The sequence below is a fragment of the Helicoverpa armigera genome, chromosome 30, assembly GCF_030705265.1.
Source record: "Helicoverpa armigera isolate CAAS_96S chromosome 30, ASM3070526v1, whole genome shotgun sequence".
In the NCBI taxonomy this organism is placed as follows: Eukaryota; Metazoa; Arthropoda; class Insecta; order Lepidoptera; family Noctuidae; genus Helicoverpa; species Helicoverpa armigera.
Genome location: NC_087149.1, coordinates 2,643,896 through 2,669,398, shown reverse-complemented (window position 1 = coordinate 2,669,398; position 25,503 = coordinate 2,643,896). Strand labels below are relative to the sequence as shown.

General features: G+C 35.3%; 1 protein-coding gene across 9 annotated transcripts in view; it reads right to left on the bottom strand.

Annotated features, from left to right (window-relative positions):
- Window positions 1-25,503, bottom strand: part of LOC110380700 (zinc finger protein 62 homolog) — a 33,009-nt gene that overhangs the window by 5,896 nt on the left and 1,610 nt on the right. For 2 of the 9 annotated variants that reach the window (XM_064042967.1, XM_064042971.1), the window contains exon 4: window positions 25,241-25,408. In XM_064042967.1, coding sequence (XP_063899037.1) covers window positions 25,241-25,408 — 168 coding nt within the window. The other 7 variants (XR_010278012.1, XM_064042970.1, XM_021340773.3 and 4 more) reach the window with 7 other exon arrangements.

The window sequence follows — 25,503 nt, the reverse complement described above, 5'->3', positions numbered from 1 at the left end:
TTTATCTTGATTTAAATGTTTTATTTTAGTGATTTGAATTATTATTCTTCATATCCGTCATTTTACAATTCTAATGCAATAGTACCTAAAGTGTGCGTCAAACGCTCTCTCCAAAGTTGGTAGCACTGGTAGTAAATTCATTTTGGAGTTTAAATGGAGGGGATCAGGTATTAATATCAAATTAAACACAATTTAAAGTCTACCCATGTATACTTAATTTATTAAGTCAATCCAAAACTTACTTAAATATCTATTAATTAAATATATAGAGAGATATAAATAGGATAGAGACATCAAAATACATATAGACCCACCGAGCTAATTTTGCGGTTGGTCAAAATAGGAACTAAAGTTTACAACTGAAAAGTTCGAACAATTTAATGAAGTAGGTTTTTATTTACAAATTCATAAATATTTTAGAACTAGCTGGTGCCCGCGACTTCGTCTGCGCAGGTTTAGTATTTCGAACAATATGTTTACAAATTGTAGCCTATGTGTTATTCTGATGTATAAGCTATATTATTGTAAAGTTTCATTAAAATCCATTCAGTAGTTTTTGCGTGAAAGAGTAACAAACATCCATACATCCATACATACAAACTTTCGCGTTTATAATATTAGTATTATTGTAAAGTTTCATTAAAATCCATTCAGTAGTTTTTGCGTGAAAGAGTAACAAACATCCATACATCCATACATACAAACTTTCGTGTTTATAATATTAGTAGGATCAATTCATTTAATTAATTCTAAACGTCAATTAACGTCACTGTCTTGCGCCACATTAGATACCTAGGTAATATGGATGGCACGTTAAACTGTAGGTCCCGGCTGTCATTGAACATCCTTGGCAGTCGTTACGTGTAGTCAGAAGCCAGTAAGTCTGACACCAGTCTAACCAAGGGGTACTGGGTTGAGGTCAGATAGGGCAGTCGCTCCTTGTAAAGCACTGGCACTCAGCTACATCCGGTTAGACTGGAAGCCGACCCCAACATAGTTGGGAAAAGGCTCGGAGGATGATGATGAGATACCTAAGTAATATATCTGTTGAATTAAAGACTCATTTGAAAGACAATCACTTGATTTGAACTCCAATTTATCTACATAGGTAGATATTATTGCCTACAACACCAAATCAAAGCCAGCAACGCTGATATGAAAAGCTTACTCGGTGGGTCTAAATTATTTTCATCTGTGTTCGAATACAATATTGATATAATTAATAATTTTATGCCACCGGTATAAAGAAGGGAAATACTACACACATATTTAGCAGGGGCCCGATTCTCCTAATTTTACTTAAGCGCCATTCGATTGACGTTCGACTCGATTCGACTGAGATCCAATCCCGACTCGATTACGATTGAAGCGTATGTGGCATTCCGCTATTTTTTCTTTGAAATAAACGTTTTTATCCTTTTCTATCATTCAATAATGAATCATTTTGTCTGAAAATGATTTTCGATTGCAAAATGATTATATGCAAACTACCGTATAGACCAAAATCATCAAAATAGCAGACCAATCGCACACCAATCAAATGTCAATCGAATACGATTGGTCTTTTATTAGTAGCAGAATGCCCGATATGGTTAAAACTGCTATTACGATCATATTGCGATTCGATTTCTATTCGATTTTGACATTATTAACTTAGGAGAATCGGGGCCCTGTATATTTATAATTTTAGTAAATAATTTATTTTGTATGGGTAAATACAAACTATAGTCGTTATTGCACAGAATAAGTATTGCTGCATGAAACAACATAGGTAATTATTAATAATATTATATTCATTAAGAAAGGCTCAAGAAAGCTTGCTTCTGGTAAATCTTACAACCATCTTATAATATTGTAATGGCATTCAAGCGGACTATCGGCCAAAGCGGCTATTCCCTCTAAGGAGATCAGCCAACTGCGCAGGACATATTATAGTGCACAAGCATTTGCGCAGACACAGGTGCACTCACTATTCCTTCACTCTCATGGCGCGATGGGACGATAATCGGATAACACCAGAGAGAGATCACAAGCAAGACCGACTTTTCAAGTACGCACGGGTTTATCACCACCAACTTTCACGCTGGAGTTACTTAAGAGGACGAATTGGAATTTTTGGCTCCAAGGATTTCAATTTTTCTCAGTAAATACAAAACGGATCAAAATACAACTTGGTTACCTGAAAATTCATGATATGAACCTTATTTTGTTAGAAGTAGAAACATGATTAGGTAACTTTTATAACAGAGAAAAATATATCAAACATACCTCTTTTTAAAAAGAGATTCACATATTATGGGCATACGGGACCGATTTAAGCCTCTTAACTTTTTTAATAGTTGAGTATATACATACTCTTTAAAATTGTAGAAGGATTTTTTATCAAATTATCATTTCTAAATAATAAAATTACAAAAACCATTTTGTCGCTTACGACTTTTAGTTATAAGCTAGCGCGCGTATTGTTATCCTCGCCCCGCTCAGACGCTCCGACCCCTTTTGGCGCCTTAGATGCGCGTGCCGGTTATGGAATTATTGTTGACCAATTCCTCGCCTTAACTACTTCACTATCCACGATGCAGACACAATAGTTAAACAATCGGTGTGTATCACATACGACTTGTGGGCCAAAGAAGTTTCTTAAAACCTTCGACCTGGGAATCGAACCCGAGATCCCGTTCAGTGGTCGCGCTACTACTAAAATCTTCATATCTAAACTAGTAAATTATGAGAACATATTATTTTGAGATCTTTATGTACATCACATTAAATAACCTCTACATAACAGACCTTCTATGATTTCACTTACATCAAAATTCATTAAAGTTAAATAGTTTACAATTTATACGTAGGATTTCTATCTACGAATATAAATGCAGTGTAAAATTGCCTCAACTTTTAGCCCCTTTATAAAGATATCTAAACCTGCCCCACATAAGGATTATCATACTGCATAATAGTAGGATGTGGAGTCTTATGCATCCTCGCGAAATGTGCCTTCATTATCTTTTTCGTTGTAAACGCTTTCTCACAGGCATCACATTTAAAATTCTTCTCCCCACTGTGTTTGTACATGTGGTTCTTTAAGCGATTGCTATTGAATGCCTTCCAACCACAAACCCCACAGACGTGGTTCCTGAATTTCAGATGGGAGTCTCTTAAATGAGTCATCATCATACTTCTAAAAACGAAGGTCTTTGGACAGTGAGGGCATTTAATTTCTTGCTTATTCTTGTGTTCCGCAGCCATATGCCGAGACCTCTTATAATGGCTTTGGAACACCTCAGAACAATTCGGACACTTATACTTCTTTTCCATATCATGGTTATTTTTCTGATGAGTCTTAAGCTTGGATTTTGAATCGAATTTTTCGCCACATTCCGTACATAAGTATAGTGCGTTTTCGTGCACCGTTTTCACGTGAAGACGTAGTAAGTTCGCATCTTTGAAATGTTGGCCGCAAACGTCACATAGGATGGCGGACGTTCCTTTATGGTCTTTGTTCGTATGATGGAGCAGAGGACCAAATGTGTAAAAACTGGCACCACAAGCAAGGCAGCTAACATTAAAATTATCAAGCTTAAAAGCAACCATACAAATGCCTACATCCTTATTATACTCTATTCCGTGAATAAGAATTAAATGATCAACCAGGTCATATAAATCAGTTATTTTATCAGGACAAAGATTGCAGGATAAGTCAGATATGTCTATGTAAACGACAGGTTCCCAGTAATTTTTCATAGCCTGAATTTTGATGGCATCTCCAGTGTGAGTTTGCTGATGGTTTTTAAGCTCTGACGCTTCTTGGAAAATATCGTAGCAGTAGAAACATCTGTAGGAACTTTTGAGCCATCGGAATGGCATGACGGTGGACTTCGTGAGTACTTGGACGACGTTATTTCTCATTATGTTTCGTTTGTCTTTAGCTGTGAGGGTCGGCTTGCTAGTTGACTGAGCTGTGATGGTCTGATAGTCTTTGTCGAGTGTTTCGGGGGGCAGAGCAGCTGTCGTATCCTGGCCACCTTTCCGTTCTCCTGCAAGGAAAACACGGTTTAGTGGTAGCCAGAATACGACATGCACTTATCGAGAGAAAATGAAATTGGTAATTTGTAGTTAGAATTGGAGTGAAATATTAATTGATGAAAAAAATGCGTTATACCTTAGAATGGGGAGTAATTTGTCCAATCAGGTTAATCATGGAGTCGTTTTCTTATTCATAATGATTTTTATGTGAATAAACTCACCAACCAAGTATCGTAATTATCTTATTTATTGGAGATCTAATTAGTATAATCATGTACTTAGTAAATAGTAAGTTTATTTAGATGTACAATATTTATGAAACGAACAACGTTGCATTGAGATTTTTACGATCAAGTCCATCGACCTTCATACTAAATTTTTCTAATCAATTTCTAGATCCATTTACTGGAATGGTAGACATTTATGATGCGTATAGCTAACGAGTGAAATTCCCTGCTAGAATCTGTTTCCTGATAGATACAATCTGGATGTCTTGAACTTAAGAGTAAATAGGATATTTCTAAGCAGCTGTATGGGAGGACTCATCGCCTCTCACTACGGATCAGCTGGCTGAAGTATTTACTAAGTTTGAGGTTAGGTTGTTTTAACCTCAAAAAAAAATCTCAATGCAACGTTGTTCGTTTCATAAATATTGTACATCTAAATAAACTTACTATTTACTAAGTACATGATTATACTAATTAGATCTCCAATAAATTTAACCTCAAACTTAGTAAATACTTCAGCCAGCTGATCCGTAGTGAGAGGCGATGAGTCCTCCCATACACCACTACATATCTCAATGAGCAATGATGTGGTCTGCTTAGAAATATCCTATTTACTCTTAAGTTCAAGACATCCAGATTGTATCTATCAGGAAACAGATTCTAGCAGGGAATTTCACTCGTTAGCTATACGCATCATAAATGTCTACCATTCCAGTAAATGGATCTAGAAATTGATTAGAAAAATTTAGTATGAAGGTCGATGGACTTGATCGTAAAAATCTCAATGCAACGTTGTTCGTTTTTCCTCAAACTTAGGCCTCGTTGGTCTAGCTGTCGCAAATGCGGCTGCTGAGCGCGAGGTCTCGGGTTCGATTCCCGAGTCGGGCCGAAATCGCTTTGTGGGTTTTAGAAGACTTTCACAAAGCAGCCCGGAGCCTGGAAGCTGGTGATTGATACACCCGTGCATCGGAGAGCACGTAAATGTCGGTCCTGCGCCTGAAGTCTCTCCGGTCGTGTCGGGTTGCCGTCCCATCGGGCTATGAGAGTGAAGGAATAGGGAGTGCACCTGCGTCTGCGCAAATGCTCGTGCACTATAATATGTCCTGCGTAGTTGGCTAATCTCCTTACATGAGAACAGCCGCCGTAGCCGATATTCGGCTAGGGGGACATCATGTAGTGGTGAAAATATCTACCACAAAAAAGGTGGATCACCTAAGACTCTTCCAAGTAATGCAACTTAGCCATATGACTGTTCAACGTATCCAAATCAACGAAACCTCTTTTGCAAAACCTGCACACACGTCCAGAGACCCCCGAATGCACTTTCATATGAGCCCTCAAATTACTGGACCTCCGAAAAGACCTTTCGCAAATACTGCAGACGTAATCACGGTCCCCAAAATGCTTTTTCTTGTGCAAAGTTATCAGCCATTTGATCCCCGTCTTGTAATTGCATAAATCACACTCGAACTTCGTCTCCGAATGTCTTGATTGCACATGTAATATCATAGCACCCTTAGTCGTGCAAATTTTCGGACACTGTGCACATTTGATCCTGTATTTTTCCACATTGTGCATTTTGCCTAAATGCACCTTTAATTGGTATTGGCTTTCGAATCCTGTACTGCATAGATTACACTCGTAATTCTTTGCTTGTCCGTGCATTTTTTGCTTATGTTTCTCCATTCTATGTGACGCGTTGAAAATTTCCCCGCAAACTGTACACCGATATCCCACATGCCTGTTATTAATATGTCTTTTGAGCCGAATCTTGCTGATAAAGCTAAGCCCACAAATCTGACAGACAGAAGAATGACTCACATGTTCTTTATGCATATGACTGATCATAGAAGTAAAGTTATCGTACTGATTTTCACATAGAACGCATTGCATTACATCTTTGGTTAGAACGAAAGGGAACGCACAAACCCCCAAAGAATCGTCATAATCTTGCTCATGGACTGATATAATATGAGAAATCAGTTCTTCTAAGTCTTTAACCGGCTCTTGGCAGACTTTGCAACCTATATTGGTCACATCAATTTTTATTGGTATATCTTTAGATATGATTCTTTGGGAAAGAAATGTAGCCAAATCAACGGTATGCTTGGAGGTATGTTCTTTAAGTATTTCGCAGTCCTTCATAGGTTTTAAACAGTAGAAACATCGGTATCCTTTCACGTGCCAGTTAAAGGGTACAACGTTGCCATATTGGAGAATTTGAAGAACATTTCTTCGTTTTTTTATTAGTGTGCCGATGTAGGTATCTTGTGCCTCGTGTGGTCCTGAAAATAGAGGCACGGTTTACGCTTCCTTTTTGCGTTTTTGGGTTTTGGTGAGGAATGTAGATTAGTGCAAAAAAAATATATGAAGTAGTTTATGGTATATCATGTAAGTAGTATTCGTGGCTTAGTTAATGCAGTAGTCGGAAAAGTATATTGTATATACCAAAGGTTTATTTATAGAGACCACTTAGGGTTCCTTGGATGTTGGGTGCCAGCAAATTGCAGAATATTATAGTACAAGAATGTATACATTTTTTCAATGAAATGAAATGAAATGAAATGAAATTTATTTATTTGCTAGAATATAGGTACATTATGATGGTAAATATAATAACAAAAAATGGTTTCACTATATTCGACTTATAAATTAGTCATGCAAATATTTAAGTTTTCCTATAATCTAATAGCTAAATTTCTATTATAATTCTATTTCTCCTCTAGGTATTCTTTAACTGTATAAAAACATTTGTCAATAAGCCAATTTCTGAGGGACTTCTTAAATTTACTCATAGGTAGTTCTTTAATGCGAGATGGTAGCTTATTGTATATTCGAATGCACATTGGGTAACAATTTCTACGGTACAATTCGGTTCTCATAAATGGTAAATTTAATTTATTTGGGAATCTACAGTTTAATGTGCATTCATCACCAAGTTTCTTAAACATAATATCTTCATATGATTTAGTAAATTTACAAACTTCCTCTATATAAATGCAAGCAAGTGTTAGGATTTTTAGCTTTTTGAAAAGCGGTTTGCATGATGTCAAATTATCCACATTACAAATTGCTCGAATACATCGTTTTTGTGAGATAAAAACTCTGCCAACATGCACCGAGTTTCCCCATATTAAGATGCCATATCTTAATACTGATGCGACATATGCATGGTAGGCTTGCATAGTCGCCTGTTTTGTGGAAACATTACCTAATCGCCACAAAGCGTAAGCAAATCTGTCGATTTTTCCGCACACTTTTTCCACATGACCGCTCCACGAACATCGTTCATCGAGCACTATTCCTAGGAAGGTGGTTTTGTCCGTTTTTTTTAATGGTTTTTCATTTAATTTTAAGTTTAGGCTCGTTCCAGTTGCATCTTTGTTGTAAAATTGTATGTAATTTGTTTTGTCTACATTAGGTTTTAAATTATTATTTTCCATCCATTTCGCTATTTCATTTATTGTAGTGTTAATTTCATGCTCATAATTATTATCAAATTTAGGTATAGTTACCGATACATCGTCAGCAAAAAGTGTGCAGGTATAGTCGGTTACATCTGGGAGATCATTTATATAAATAAGAAAAAGTAATGGTCCCAAAATGCTACCCTGCGGAACCCCGAATTTATTTTCAATTTGCGTGCTTTGGCAGGTAGACCAATTTAGATCGTGGCCCTTACTTTCTATTTCAACAAATTGTGATCTATTTGTGAGATAGCTTTTAATCCAATTGTAAGCGTTACCACGTAAGCCATATTTATCACATTTTTTTAGTAGTAGGTCATGTGATACGAAGTCAAAAGCTTTTGACATATCAAAGAATACTACGGTGGTTGGTATTTTGTCATCTATATGTTTTATAACTTTGCTGATTAATGAGAATGCGGCAAGGGTAGTAGATTTACCTTTTTGGAAGCCATTCTGTTCCTTTTTTAGTATTTGAAATTTATTTATGAATTGTAGTATTCTTGAGTGCATAACTTTCTCATAAACTTTGGAGATAATAGGAATCAAAGCGACTGGTCTATAGTTCGAGGCATTCCTTTTATCACCCTTCTTATATATTGGCTTGATTACGGATATTTTTAATCCGTCTGGAAATACACCAGCTGATATCGATTGATTTATCAAATGAGTTAGTATCGGGGTTATTATTGGAGCAACTAATTTAATGATCTGTGTGTTTATCTGGTCATATCCGGTTGCGTTACTATCATTGAGTGATTTAATTATTCGAAGAATTTCATAACTAGTGGCGGGCCGTAAAAATATACTTGAGTCAGTTTGATTAATTTTGTAATTGTTTATTTTACTATCAAACTCCTTATTAGTTAATTTAATGAAATAGTTATTAAAATGGTTCGCTATTTCCATAGGTTTATTTATAGTTGTTCCATCTACTTCTAATTCCTGAATATGTGTGTTATAAGTCTTTTCATTATTTGTATTATACCTGATTAAGTTCCACGTTGCTTTGCATTTATTTTTAGCCATGTCTATATATTTAGTATTACTTAGTCTTTGCGCTTTTTGTATGCATTTTCTCATCAAATAATTATATTTAGTATATTTGTATCTATTTTCTTTATTAGGCATACGATAGTATTGGATGCGAAGGAGTCTTTTAGTTCTAGCCGATTTCTTTATCCCTTTGCTGATCCATTTCATGTTATTTTTAGTTACATCTATTTTTATTGTAATTTTAGGAAAGCAAAGGTGGTAAAATAACATAAGATTTTTATGAAAGTTATCAAACGCTGTATTCACATCTCGTTCATTATATACTTCAGACCAATTTAAATTAGATAGATAATAATAGAATTTTTGTTTATTTTCATGGAATTAGTCTTAAATAAAAACTGTCATAAGAATTCAAAAAAGTTTATTTACAAAAAGGTTATGTTAAATAATATTTACAAATAGGTATAATAGTTCAAATGTAGTATATGTTTAAGATAACTAGAATAGTTAAAACTTGATAATTACTATGGCTCATAATTATGTCGTATATTATGGTTTCTATTTACAATGTTTTTATAAACACAAGTTTAATAATCACAGCTACTTTTAAGCTTTCCAAATACATATTATGTTACATGCACAGCTTCCTGTTATTTTCATATTATTATCATAATATTTCCAAAAGGTACGTAAATATTTGAATGGTCTATGGTAAATAGTCTAACCGGGTAAACCTAACTACCATGTCTATATATCATATGGTTTAACTAGTGCTTGTTATATGGATATTTATTTTAAAATACCTATTATTTTAAATAAGTATGCACCTAAAAATGTTTAAAAATCCTGCTCTTAGAAAACATTGAACTACTGAGTATGTATGTAATATTGTTAGTCCAACTTTAGCCACTTTCATACATCTGCAGTTTTTATGTATTTATATTTACAAATAAATTGTTATTAATGTCCGACCGAACTTTCGGTTTCGGTTTCGGCCGAGTTTCGGCCAAAAATCAAGTTTCGGCTGCAGTTTCGGTTTCGGCCAAAATCAGCCGAAACTTTTGCCGAAACCGAAACTTATCTCGCAAGGTCACGCACATTCACCTAACTTCTTTTCCGCGGCAAAGCTGTGTCGTAAGCCGTCGGCTCTGTTCGGAAATCATCGTGTGCCATTCGGATAGCTCCGTAGTAATGCAATAAAACTTAGTCAGTGCGTGTGCGTCCGACGGAAACATTATTTGGAGGTTATGTTTTGATGGAACTGATAACATGTAAGTTTTTGTTTTGTTTCTGTACTTGAATGATTTATATAGTTAATTAAATATTGAGTCAATAACTGTTTTGTTGTTATTAACAAATGAAGTCACATGTAAAAAAGAAATTGTAAGTAAATAAAAAATGTGAAGTGTTTAATTTCATAAATTACGTTTTATAGGTAATCTTATTCGAGATGTGTTTTTCATTCCGATGACCTATTGTCCGATTGTTATTATTACGGTTTAATTTTTAATTGTTTCAAAGTAAAATGTCACAACGAGAAAAAAAGTCCGATTTGTCAGTACTTTGATAAAAGTATCAGTGATACATCAAAAGCTGTTTGCAAGATATGTAACAAGTGCTATTCATTAGGAAGCCACGAAGCAAAAAAACAAACATCATATGGACTGAAGTTGCATTTATCAAAATTTCATGACCAGGAATACAGGCAAGTAAAAAAACGTGTCTCAGAATTGAATGATTTCAAAAGTGAAGCAAAATTGAAGCGAACAGACTCGAGTGCATCGTTGAAATCGAGCGCAGATCAGTCAACTCTTGTTCAGACAACTATCTTAAGTTTGACTTCTAAACCTAAAGTTGCACTATGGCCTGATGATCATGAAATTACAAAAAGGATTGACAAAACTATAATATTTACTAAAAGATTTTTTAATATTGTATTAAATAAATGATTACAATACCTACAACAAACTGAATTAATATACTGTGTTTCCACTTCATGCCCTAATTAATGCAAAATAATGGTAAAAAACACCAAATTTCAGTATTTTAAGAAATTTTATACTTGACCATGTGAGTTTCGGTTTCGGTTTCGGTTTCGGCCGAAACTGAAGCCACGGCCGAACATTCGGTTTCGGTTTCGGTTTCGGCCGGAAAACCAGTTTCGGTCGGACACTAATTATTATATGTATGTTGCTTCTGTATGCTAAGTACAGTCTAACTTACAATTTTAGCCAACTTCATCCTTCTATATACAACTTAAGTAACTTTCACTCTTTTGCACTAATTGTTTTTTACAATCCCAAAAATATCACTATGTAAGTCCCATTAAAATTGTATACACTTTCACAGTCCAGCCACTGAAAGTTGAGCCACTTCACATCCCCCAAAAATCCATTTCCATAATTTTTCTACACTTTCTATATAATGTTTTCAAATCATTGATTCATTAAGGCCAATGTAGATAAATTTCATCAAGAAATCATTAATTTCATATATATATGAATTTTTTTTAATATTTTTTAATATCTGTTTTTTCTGGAATCATCTTTAGCGTCATCAGCGTTTTTCCAGTCACACTATTCAGCTACAGTTTATCTCAATGTACCATGATTATCATGCCCAGCCTTGCTCAAGACAGATCAGTTTCAGACCATTAGAGTCCCGATTTCCAGCTAAACTATTCCTTCACAGTGACATTCAGGAAGCAGAAACTTCAAGGACTTTTGTTTAAAGATTTAATTGTGGATCTACTCCACAATATAGTAATATCATTGAATATATTGTCCCGTCACTTCCCCTTCCAATTCCTCCTGAATAATCTCCATTTGCACCATATCGTTGTCATCTATCTCATTCACAATAGGTTCTTGCTCTTCTATCTGACTGTGTCTATTTCTGATATGCATACGCAAATTAGTTTGATGTGCGAAGGCCTTGTTACAAACCATGCATACGTAATCTTTCTCTCTAGTATGTAGCACTGCATGGGAGTTCAAATTACTACGCTTAGAGAATTTTTTCCCGCAGACAGAACAAACGAACTTCTTTTCGCCGTTATGTTTAACCATGTGTAATTTAACATCGTAAGGGCCAAAGAATTTGTCGCCACAAACTTCGCATTCGACATTCTTCTCTCTCAAATGCACCCTTCTCATATGCCGTGACATTATAGATTCTTGAGGGTAAACTTTTGGACAGTAGGGACACTTAATTTTAAGCTCCTCAACCCCGTGAACATTTGCCAAATGTAGCTTTTTTAAATACGGACTTTTGAAGGTCTCTGGACAGTGAGGACAGGTCGACAAATTGACTAAATGCACGTTCTTTTCATGTAGAATCTTTTTGGAAAGGGTTGCAAGACTTATGCCACAGTATTCACAGGTGTAACCACCTTCTCTATGATAGTATCTATAATGCATTTTTAAATGATTCTCGCCTTGGAAGCTGGTGCCACAAACATCGCATATATAATGATGAGACAGATGGTGTTTGTTAGCGTGACGCAATAAGTACTCAAAGAAAACGAATTTGGTATTACAAGTGGGACAAGTCGGTTGATCCCTATCCAATTTGAAGGGTAGGAGACAATTTGGTACACTAACATCGTACTCCGCATCATGGGCTATGATTAAATGGTGTATAAGTTCTTCTAAATTCGTGACAGCTTGGGGACAAAGCTTGCAGCTTATTCCTGTCACGTCAATTTTCACGGCAGCATCTTTATTCCTATTATTTTTGGTTCTGTCAAAAACTACCAGCTCTAGATTGGCGAATTGGTGTACTTCTGCGGTATGCTCGCGTAGAACCACTGGGTCTTTAGTAGTTTCGTTGCAGTAGAAGCATTTGTACTTCCCCTTGTGCCACATGAAGGGCGTAACATTGCTGTACTGTAACACATATTCTACATTTCTCCTTTTTATCAATAGCTTACGTGCGACTTCCATTTTCTTATATTTGTCCTCCACTGTATTGAATTTTGAACCTGAAAAGAAATTCAGCTTTAACTTTTCAAGGTTCTAGTATTTTCTGTTGTAGTTTAAGGAAGTATCCATCTGTTGAGTGGCCAAAGTTGGAAGTAAGACTTTTAGTTTAAGTTGGTAAAAAAAGGTTCAACTGCTGTGTCTCAGTGAGCAAACAAAAAAGTTAGTGTTACTTAATAAATACAAATATTAAATCAACGTTGTTAAGAAAGTTTAGTATAGTTATAGTATGTATGCCGACTGTCTTGCCTCTATAAAAATCCTCATGACAAAATTACCTACACATTACTATTTTGACAGTTAATGAAATGAAGACACGGGTTCAGGCTCTTTTTGGGTTTACAAGGTTTTTTTTCTATTGTTTCCACGTTGTGATTACGATAGTATTCTTTATCGACATTTAAGACCATATTGTGCTAAAATTGCTATGTATACAAAATTAAAAAAAAAATCCTTTGCATTTTCCTGTTTTCTTTATAAGTGTATCACCTAGCATTTCTTATATTTTTTTACTGAAGAATAAGAGGTATATTAAAAACAAAGCCATTGAAATACTTAAAAGTATATTATAGAATTGAAATGTCGGACATTACCTATAGCTAAACACATGTATATCACAATATTCACATACTTATTACGTTACAACCAAAATTCATTAAACTATACTACATATTACACCTAAGTTTATGGTTATTTCACTTCTTAAATAATTCATTTCAACGATTATGTTATAGTTATCGGCACGAATCTTGAGCTCTGACCTACATCTGCGCAGGAGTTATTTATTAGCAAAGAACCAATCCCGAGTGACGGCTATGACGCGATGCACTGCGGGCCAGTCATCGCTTTAGCCCGCCCCCGCGCTTCACTTCATACCACAAAAGGGACCCAATAAATTACTTCTGCGCAGGTGTAGGTCAGAGCTCAAGATTCGAGCCGATAACTATACAAGATATTAAAAAAAACATAATTTTTACCTATCTCCTTTTATAAAGTGAGTAACACTATTTAACTATAACGATAACCGAACCATTTTCAGTTGTCAAATTGCCGACGTGAGCAATGCGCGGCAAGTATACGGCTGGTTATGGTTTGGTTACCGTTATAGTTGAATGGTGCAACTCAGGGTTAGACAGATATAATTAAATAGTTTAACTTTTTGTAGATTTTATGGAATAGTTATTGAACAAAAATATAAACTAAAACTGATAGATATTTACATAATTTAGGCGGATAAGACAAAATATTAATTTCAAAGACGTAAAAAATCTTAATACAATCTATTATGTACATTAAAATAAATTATTTACAATAGTAAAGTGAGATCCAATATATGTACATAGAACCAATAAGGTTTAAGGTGACACTTCATTCTACACAAGTTCTTTAAAGTGAATAATGACTTTAGAATGAATTACTTCGATATATGTATGCAAAAAAAGTATAAAAAAATACAAACAGTGACCATATTAATGAGATCAATTTTTGAGTCAGATTCTTTTTTAACTGCGGGATTGTTCGCGCGAGTTACCGCGGCCCTGGTAGGTACATAAAAGGCCTACGGCGGAACACGACGGTTTTTAGTCAGTAAGAGTCTGACACTCCCTCACCGCTGCTAACCCACAGCGAGAGGGGTTATTTGATGATTTCTGACGTTAAAAAGGAAAGATTCTTTTTAACTAAGTTGATCAAGACAGACTCGAGTGGACCTAGTGTTTGTTTTTGTTCTCGGAAAGTATGCGCATAAAGTGTAAAATCAAAATCGGAATATTTATTCCAATAATATTGATTTAATTTCATCAAGTTTTGTTCCATTTATTATTAAAGGTCCTATTGGCATTTACGAAATTAGGAAGACATCATAGAAGAAGAGATATAGTAACAAAAAAAGTTACAATATATGAACATCCATACTTCAGAATATATGTACAGAAACCGCGTACAAAAAAAACTAGTACAGTCAACTTCAGGTCAGTGGTAACAGTTTTATAGGAAAATCGTACTTATTACTATTGAGTTAAGGTGCATGACAGTTACCACTGATGTGCAGTTTACTGTACATATACCTAAACCTGTACATGACCATACTTTTTATGCATTTCCATGTGCGAGCTCAAATTACTTCGTCTCAAAAACGCCTTACCGCAAACAGTACAAGTAAACTTCCTATCACCTTCATGTTTAACCATATGCATTTTCAACAAGTAATTATCGAAAAATTTCTCATTACATATGGAGCACGGAATATTTTTCTCCTTCAAATGAGTTCGGCGTACATGGTCTTTCATGAAGGAGTTTCTAGTAAACATTTTGCCGCAGTAACTACACTTATGTCCGATATTATGAATTTTGATTAAGTGTTTCTGAGTGTGGTATTGAGATTGGAACTTCTCGGGACATTTAGGACACTTATGATCTTTCGCGTTATGTGTTCTAGCCCTATGGCGTGCTAAACACCATTGGTTTTTGTATTTAGCGCCGCAGACATCGCATTCACATGACCCCGTATGAGCGTACGTTATATGGACATTCAAATTGGCAGCGTTGCGGAAACTTCGACCGCAGAAATCGCAGATTCGGTTATTATTGCTATGTACCGAACTCATATGTCGAAGTAAGATTCCAAAGTATCGGAACACCGCGTCAGGACATATAGGACAAGGCATGTTGTCTTTAATCAACCTGTAAGGTTCTAAACAGCCCATAATGGAAGTATCATACTTCGCTTTATGACTTTCAATCAAATGGGTTATCAAATCTTCTAAATTAGGCATTGGTACACCACATACTTTGCAAGATAACTCTGATACATCTATTTTAACCGAAATCCTTTCGCCTTTGCATTTCTTCATGCATTTAGATTTTAGATCGCATACAGGGTGTTCTACTGCAGTATGTTGTCGTAATTCATCAAATTCTACGAACTTTTTGGAGCAGTAAAAACAGGAGAACTTAGAGAAGAATTTGAAAGGCACAGCTGTCGACATGTTGAGTACACACTGTATATTTTGTCTTATTTGAAGTACATTCTGCTTTTTCTTCGGTTCTATACTGTCCTCCGCAAGTGAAGAAGGGTTAGGGTCTTCCTGAGATAATAATTTGACTTTACACTTGCTCAAATGCTGCATTAAACCTATCGAGCTGTGAAACTCCTTGGAGCAGTAACTGCATTTCATATTATCCTCATTAGGTGGATGATCGACTACTATATGTTTTTGCAGAAGAGAAAGGGACGCGAAACGCAAGCCACAGCTCATGCACTGCCTAAAATGCGAATTATTTTGATGACGTCTCAAAACAAGGTTATTTTTGAAGTTCTTCAAGCAGAGATTGCACGGGTATCCCCCTGTTTTGTGATAATTCCTCAAATGGACGGCCAAATCTCTCTTTTTATTAAAAGTGAGTCCACAATCATCACAAATGAAACATTTTTGAGGATGCACATTGTTAACGTGTTTCACTAAATATCCAAAATACGAGAACTGTTCTTCACAGTGCAAGCATCGGCAGTCTGCCAATCGATACTCCTGGAACGGAGTATCGATATTTCTCTCGTACTCCATATTGTGTTTACTGATCAAATGATCGATTATACTATCGAATGTTTTAAAGGGCTCATTGCAAACTTCACAAGAGATTTCCGAGACATCGATTTTAATTTCGATATGATTGCCTTTGATAAGTTTAAGGGAGTAATCTTTAGTCGAACACAATCCGTGTGATTTCGTATGTTTTCTGAACTCTGTGTACTCTGTACTGTTTTTACCGCAGTAGAAGCATATATATTTGCCTCGCCATTTGAACGGTATTATTGTGGTGTGGTTGAACAGTATTTTCATGTTTTTCCTTCGACGCTCAGAGGTACAGCCCTCGTACGGTCCCAACAGACCATCTGAAAAATAATTGTTCTTCTCTATAATTCTGCTGTTATCAATCTTCGATATTTTGTTACTTTGGGGCACGTTCTTAAAGTCTATTGCATTAATATGCTTGCATTATGTTACTGTTAATATTCTTGTACAATGTCAAATTGTTATGTTCACCTTCTTTATGAAAATCCTCATAATTAAGCGGCATTTTAGGCAGAAAACGTATTTGTGCACATTTGAAAAACAAATGGAGACCATTAGGTATCGGTGATTTCAAAACCACGACTCATACAACTTTCAAAAAAATTAAAAAAATACATAAAAAGAGATAAGACCGCCCATTATGTCACCTACTTTAACTAGATTAAGATCAAAATTGTACAATTGGTGCAGATAATAAAGAATATCTATCTATCTATGTAACATTTCTAGCGTTCGCGTTCTTATAATGAGATGCCATATGTCCCCTCAAATTCTTTTTCCATAAAAACTTTTTACCACAAATATCACAATGAAAGTTCCTCTCTCCGACATGTTTAACCATATGCATTTTAAGCCTTTGGACATCAAAAAATCTCTCTAAACAAATTGAACACTCCACATTTTTTTCCTTCAAATGCAACCTTCTTACATGGTTGACCATAAAAGAGTTTTTAGTAAACAACTTATCACAATAAGTGCACCTATGTCCGGTTCCGTGCGAAAGGATCATATGACGTTTCATAGCGTACGGGGAAGGAAATTTTTCAGTACACTGCTTGCATTGATACAACTTAGTTCCGTGGACGCTGCCTAGATGGGTTTTCAACATACCTTTGTTGGCGAAAACTCTACTACAGATGTTGCAACTAATATTTTCTGACAGTCGATGACTTCTCGACATATGGGCCCTAAGATTAGGATCAGTACGAAAAGCCTCCCCACAATACATGCATATATGGTTATTATCGTTATGCGTAGAGCTAATATGCTTTAGTAGAACACAGAAATATCTATGCACTTCCCCACACATGGGGCAGGAATAATTATCTTGTACTAACTTGTAGGCTTGCAAATTAGTCTCAACGGACGGATCACATTTAGCTTTATGTTCTGCATTTATATGGTTAATGATATCACTAAGATTTTCAAAGTATATAAGACATAGTTTGCAATGTAAGGAAGAGGTATCCACCTTGATTTTGATACCGTCATATCTGTTTTTCAATTTCATGGATTTAAAAGATATATCACAGTGCGGATGTTGTGTTGTTGTATGCTCCTTAAGTTCATCACATGAAGTAAAGGTTTCGGTACAGTAAAAACAGTTGAACTTATTCATGTAACATTTAAAAGGCATAGCTGTGGTCATATTGAAAACTCGAGCCAAACTCGTTCTTATTTCTTTAACAGTAATTTTATTATCATTCGAAGTACTATCTAAAATTTCTTCTTGTGGCTTATGTTGGCATTTTAACGCGTGCCTTATAAAAGCCTGTTTCGTTGTCAGAACTTCGTAGCAGAACAAGCATTGATTCTCATCAGAATCATGGTCAGACTTCAGATGTGCCAGTCTTTTGTTGTCTGATGAAAATGTTCGGAAGCATAGATTACAGGTTGAAGTGTGAGCTTTAGACCTGTGTTTCTGCAGAGCTGCATTTGTAGAAAATTCCATCGTGCATTTAGTGCATGGATGCATATCTCTGTGGTGGAACCTTATATGTGACTCCAAGTCTCTCTTTTTATTGAACTTCAATGTACAATCAGTACAAGGGAAGCAATTGATCGGATGATCATTATTCATATGGCTGATCAGTTTGCGCAAATAGTCGAAATATTGACCGCAAACACGACACTTGAGATCAATCAACCTGTATGCCGATATCAAAATTTCTATATTTCTATCGTAAGGCAGTTTATGTGTAGATATTAAATGTTCGATTATATCGTCTATTTCATTAAAGGTTTCTGCACAAATCTCGCAAGAAATATCAGAAACGTCTACTTTGAGTTCTATATCTGCTGATTTTACTAGTTTTATAGCTCTGTCTTTAAGACTGCAAGGTCCATGACCTTTCGTATGTTTCGCTAGAGTCTTTTGACTGTCAAAATCGTCACCACAATAGAAACAAAGGTATTTCCCGCGCCATTTAAAAGGTATCAACGTAGTATTGTTGAGTAAAATTTGTAGATTCTTCCTCCTTTGATCACAATCACTGTACTTTGCCTTCCTTGATTGCACATCTGAAAAGAAATTACTATTCTGTACTTGTGAGGAAGTAAGGTAGCAGAAGATTCGAGAAGAGTCTTGACAGAATTCAAAGCATCTTGTTGCTATACATATTTAGTTATTTTAAGAAAACTATTCTCTGTGCCCTGAAACTTGCTCGAGGCAGGACCTAATGAGCGCATCCGGCCATGTTCTCGATGTAGCGGCATATTGGGCTCACATAGTATAGTCTCAATGTATGACATGTAACCGACATGAAAGAAGAAGAAGAAAACCATTGATTTTGCTAAATAGTTTTTCTCCCCAATCCATACTTAAAATCCATCCTAAAATCAATTACGTCACTTATATTTACGTATTTACAATATAAATTATTATGGCACCCAAGATAAAGTCATCTACATAAAACCTTAAACTTCCAAAGTTAAAATAATACTTTCTAAACAGGATTCAAATGTTTATTATGCCTAGCCATATGCGTCCTCAAACTTTTTCGCCAGAAAAACCGTTCTCCGCAAACGTCACAGTGGAAATTCTTTTCACCGCTGTGTTTAACCATATGTCTGCGTAACAAAATATTATTGAAGAACTTCATATTACAAATAGAACATTCTACATTCTTCTCTTTCAAATGCGTCCTCCTTACATGATCTCTCATAAAAGAGTTCCTAGTAAAAAGTTTGCCACAAAACGAGCACTTATGTCCCGAATCATGAGCTTCTATCAAATGTTTCTGCCTTAGATACTGTGTAGCGAAGGATTCTGAACATTTTGGGCATTTAGCGGCTTTTACGCCGTGGGCTCGAGCCATATGCATGTACAGACGAGAAGGGATTTTGCATTCAGCACCGCAAATATTACACTTAAACCTGCCATCTCTGTGGTGACGCCATATATGTACACGCAAATTTTGGTCCCTACGGAAAGTCTGACCGCAGTAAACGCATATAATATTATTGTTAGTATGCTTATTATTCATATGTTTTAATAAAGTGCCGAAGAAGCGAAATTCTTCGTCGGGACAATGTGGGCAAGCCATGTGATCTTTTATAAGTTTATAAGGCTGTAGACAAGTGGTTATCGATTTATCGTAATTCGCATTATGTTTAGAGATTAGATGATCGAGTAGGTGATCTAAGTCAGTCATCGATTCGAAGCAGATTTTACAAGCTAGGGAGGAAATATCGATTTTAACGCAAGCGACTGACTCCCTACACTTTCTTATACATTTTTCTTTGATATCACACACGGGGTGTTCCATGACTGTATGTTCCCGCATCGAATCGGAATCAGGAAAGTCTTTGGAGCAATAAAAACAGTTAAACTTATTCTTATAAAAATTAAAAGGTATCGCCGTAGACATATTAATGACTATAACTATATTCTCCCGGATTTGCTTGACGCTCGGTCTTTTGACTTGATTGTCGTAGTTCTGATCGAGATCCATAGCAACGTATTCTTCTTTTTTGATTGCGATTTCGAAAATCTCTTCGCCTTTACACTTTCTGTTGTGCATCCTTAGGCCTTGTTTTGTGTGAAATTCTTTGAAACATGTATCGCATTGTAAAGACCCATCGTCTGGGTGTTCTATTTCGATATGCTTTTGTTTTAATGCTGCTGAAGGTAGTTTTAAGTGGCAAATGTTACATCTTGTCAAATGCCTGTTATTTCTGTGTTTTCTTAGTATGTTCAATGAGCTGAAAGTTTGAGGGCACAACTCGCATTGGTACCCTCCTTCTCGATGATAGTTCTTCATATGAGAAAATAAGTCTCTCTTTTTATTGAATTTTTGATTGCATTTGTCACATATAAGACAGTTTTTGGGATGGTTATTATTAACATGAGAGACTAGGTATCCAAAGTAAGTGAATTTCTCTTCACACCCAATACAGCTAAGATCAACTAGCTTATACTCTTCTATAGCCATATCTACTCCTTTATCATACTCAAGTTTGTGTTTCACAAACAAATGTGTTACAACCTCATCGAAGGACGGAAAAGGCTCCGTGCAGATTTCACAAGAAATATTGGAGATATCGACTTTTATCTCCATGTTTTGACCTCCTTTCAGAACTTTTAGCGAATGGTCTTTTATAGAGCAGTTGCCATGTGATTTAGTATGTTTCCTCAACTCTGTATATTCTGCGATATCTTTGCTGCAGTAAAAGCAGAGATACTTGCCGCGCCATTTAAACGGGATTATAGTAGTGTTGTTGAATATAATTTGGAGGTTCCGACGTCTCCGCATCGAGGAAGACTCGGTTCCCGTCAATTTCCTCGGTTTATTACCTGTAAAGAAATTGGTCCACTATAAATGTACCCATATGTGTGACAACAAAAAATCGGGTTCTAAAAAGTTTCTACTTAATTCGATAAAAAAAAGATATTACAATTTATAGTTAGGGTACATTTAAAGTTGTTTTGTGTCCAAGGCGGTGAGCGGCACATAGCGTAGAATTTCAACTGTTTTGCCTTCGCTTCTGAAGATTTCTAACGTAATGTTTACAAGACCTATCATCAGCTTAATAGTATTATCCCAGTTCTTCTGTTATAAGTAACTTACACAAATAATTATGTCACAGATAAAAGCAGAGCTCATAAGTGCAATAATAAAAAATGCTATTAACTTATAAATATTGAAACCAAATTGAAAAAATAATTGAAATAGACAGCCGTGTCGCTTTTTCTTTCCACCCATAACACTAGGAAACGGTAATGGGTGGACATTTTTGCGGTACTATCCCACACTAACTTTTGACGTGAAAAGGCCTGAATCAATTAGCTTGATTTCAATAAACGTTTTTGCTTTTAATTTTAAGCACTTCAATGTCCACGATGCAGACACAATAGTAAAACAATCGGTGTGAATTACTGGTGGCCCATAAGACAGGGTAGTTATTAATAACTTCCACTTATATAAATTCTCGAAATTCTCGTGTATCTCAAGTTCATGTCAACATATAGATAGAACGAATCACCTATCAGGAAGATCATAAATAAATACGTTTCAGAATAATCCATTATAGAAAAGAGGTATTATGTTTTATGACAACAAACACATTGTGAATAAATGAAAATCATTTGTCCCATATCATATATTAATTTTAATATCTATTAGGATTACAAAAATACAGTGTTTCTTAATAAGTCTTTGTCTTACTAACGAATATAAGTTAGATAAATGTAGAAACACTACCTGTACATACATATAAATGCAATATTGCAACCAAAAAGTTTTTTTACATATACTATATACAATACTGACTTTTAAAAAGCGAATGCACATAAGTAATAAGTGTTAAATAATGTTTGCTTATTCTAAGAAAAGGGCTCAAGACATTATTGTGTTAATATCAAGCTCGAATGACTGAGTTTCAAAAGCTCTTCTCTATTTTATTGTATCATTCTTACTAAAGAAATATCTAATCAGTATTTTCTCACAAATATATCTTCTATAACTTACAATAAAAAAACGCAAGAAAGTTATTAGGACCAGAAATCTAAAGATCAATCATTCACCGTTTCGGGATGATGCACTTTCAAATGCAGCCTCAAACTATTATTCTGCACAAACCCTTGACTGCAAACGCTACATACAAACTTTTTCTCACTACTGTGTATCCTCATATGGTCCCTCAACGTCTGTTTCCTTGCATACGACTTCTTGCAGACTTCGCATTGATGTACCCTCTCCCCAAAATGTTTGATCATATGTTTTTGCACGTGGGTCTTGGAGAAGAATTTTTGGTCACACATGGAACAGGAAAAATTCTTCTCTCGTATATGGACTTCTTTTAAGTGGACCTTCATTTTGCTCATGATTTGAAAAGACTTGTCACACACTGGACATCTAAATTCTGGGGTTTTGACATCATGAGCAGTACTGTGATGTCTTTTCCTCTGATTATAATTTTGAAAGGTTTCAGTGCAAAAGAAGCATTTCAGAAGTTTGTCCTTATTATGGATTCTTGATTCGTGGTTATTTTTCTGTGTTAGCGAGTCAAACGTAGCTGAACAAAGGTTGCAATGAAAACCAGAGCCGTGTGTTAAAGAGTGGCATCTTAATCTATCTTGGCTTAAGAAAGATTTGCCGCATAACTCACAAATATAATTCCCGAAATGCTCATTCATATGCTGGTTCAATTTCATAAAGTACTGAAACTCTTGCTTACAAACTGCGCAGTGAAAATCTTCGTTCTGCAAAAAGTATGGTATAAGACCGTACCCACATTCTTCAGTAAAATTAAACTTATGTATCCCTTTTATATGTTCTATAAGATCATTTAAATCATCAAAATTATTTTTGCAGGACCTACACTCGAGCGTCGAGACATCAATTTTGACTTTTTCGTCCCTTCTCAAGTACGAAACGGCAGCTTTAATATTAGCATTCTTATGCTCGTTTCTAGTATGTTCTTTGAGCATACCAGTGTCTTTAAAAGCGAGATGGCAATAGAAACAAAGATAGTTCTGTCTATGCCATTTGAAGGGTAGAACTGTGGAAGTTTCTAGAACTATAATGGCGTTTCTCTTCATTAATCTGTTGCGTTTTGTTGACGTCATTGAGGACTTACTCGCCGCCTCTGTGTTACCTAAAAAGTGAAATTTTTGTATGAGAATGGCGCCAAGGTATTTTTTCTTCATTTGAAGAGGATATTATTGAAGGGTGGTCGTAGTTTGTGGCTTGAAATCTCATTTGCGTGATAGGTTTTGAGGGTAGATCCCTATTTGCTTTATCTTGATTTTGATAATGTTGAGCTCATATGAAAGTATTAAGTCATTGGTATCTGGCAACTTTTTTTATATTGTTCGCAGTGATGCTTGAGAGGTCCGCTAGGTTTAAAGTTATTATTTTGTCGCACTTTTCAAAATGATTATCCTAAAATCCCCACCGTTAATGCTATAAAATTAGCTTAGTCGGTTTGTGCATAAATATATAACGCTGTATGCCATTTCGGTAGGAAATGCAAAGAGCACAGCAGTCCTAATGTAGTACCTATGCAAGTTAAAAATATTTAAGTATAGGGAAACAATGCACTACCTTCACGAGAACTAAAAAGTTGGTTTAGTTAATCGGGCGTTTATTTTTTATGTGTAAATAGTTATAAATCATAAGTTATATGCATCGATATTCGATGGTAGTTGAAAAAGGTGAATTATTCAAAAATTTTCAGTACTGTTCAAAGTGTAAGGTTATTCAAATTTTAGTGTAATCGCACAGATATACATACAGGACATATCAGCCTACCTCAATCTGTCAAATGTGTTCAATAGATGTTCAACCTTATCACAATAGTGTAAGGTTAATGTTCGATTGGTAACATTTGACAGATTCGAGTAGCTTGACCTGCTGGTGTCTGTACAATGCACCAAAGAGGTAAATAGGAATATAGTTTATAGTTTTTAAGTCTAAAAAGACTTGAGCTATTGAAGTTTATCGGAGAATACATTTCATATGAAACCATCAAGTTTAAAACGATAGAAATATGCTACAAATATAATATGTATAGTCGCGGAAATCAAACGTTGATCATACAAGAATAATTTTAATTAGTTATGGGAACTTTAATCGATTATCAACAAATGTTTGATAATACTTACGATCAACCTATATTTTCGTGACTGTACGCAAAAAGGGGAAGATTTGTTATGACAGATCATCTCACGAGCCTTTTCCTAACTACGTTGGGGTTGGCTTCCAGTCTAACCGGATGCAGCTGAGTACCAGCGTTTTACAAGGAGCGACTGCCTATCTGACCTCCTCAACCCAGTTTCCAATTTTTTTCTAATTTTGAGGTACATTTTTATCATAACAAATCTTGCCATGTCGAACATATCTTCTGGAAGACCAAATCATTACATTTAATCTGTGTACGACATAGTTTAAACAGGCTGTTTCTCGCGTTTCCACCCACGTCAAAGGAGGACCATTTACCGCAACCGGGTAAAAAGTAAGAATATAAATCGGTTCAGTAGTAATAGCGTAAAAACGCGACAGATAGACTGACAGAGTACGCATGTACAATACTGGTAAGCATTCTAAATTATCAAATGATTTAGCCTTTCAGAATATTAAAAATAATTGGTTGACAATATTTTTCATAAGAGAGAAGACCATAATAAGTTTCTGCCAAATCTAGTTACAAGATAATCAATAATTTTGAGAATGTTATAAAAAACATTGTCAACATAAATAGTGAAAGTGCGTGTTGTGATTTTAATCAATTTAAAATTAATTATTACTATCCCAAATTTTTTTTGTAAAATTCTATTACTTCCGCTGACTGTCCAAAATTATATTCTATGTATATATTTTTTTACTTAGTCCTATATATAAACGTAACAACATAAAAAACAATTATACACAAACAAATCGAGGACCTCCTTTTTTCAATGTCGGTTAAAAATCAATTCAAAATCACAACACAGCACTTCACATACAAAAAAATACACATTAAAAACCTACCTTTAGCAACAGCCTTCGAAGTCTTGGGCTTATCATCAAGCTTCTGTCTCTTCTCCGGCTTGACAGCGTTCTTCCGGGGTCGACCCCGCTTGCCTTTCACTGGTAATGTTGAAACCGTTATGTCTGAGACCGATGGTTCCGTTTCATCTTTGATTAATTCTTCTGGAACTGAGAAAATATTGGGTTTAAGAATTATTGAAAATCAAAATAAGTTGATATATAGGCTCTTTTCAAAGACTAGACTGGTACCTATGTTAACTGGC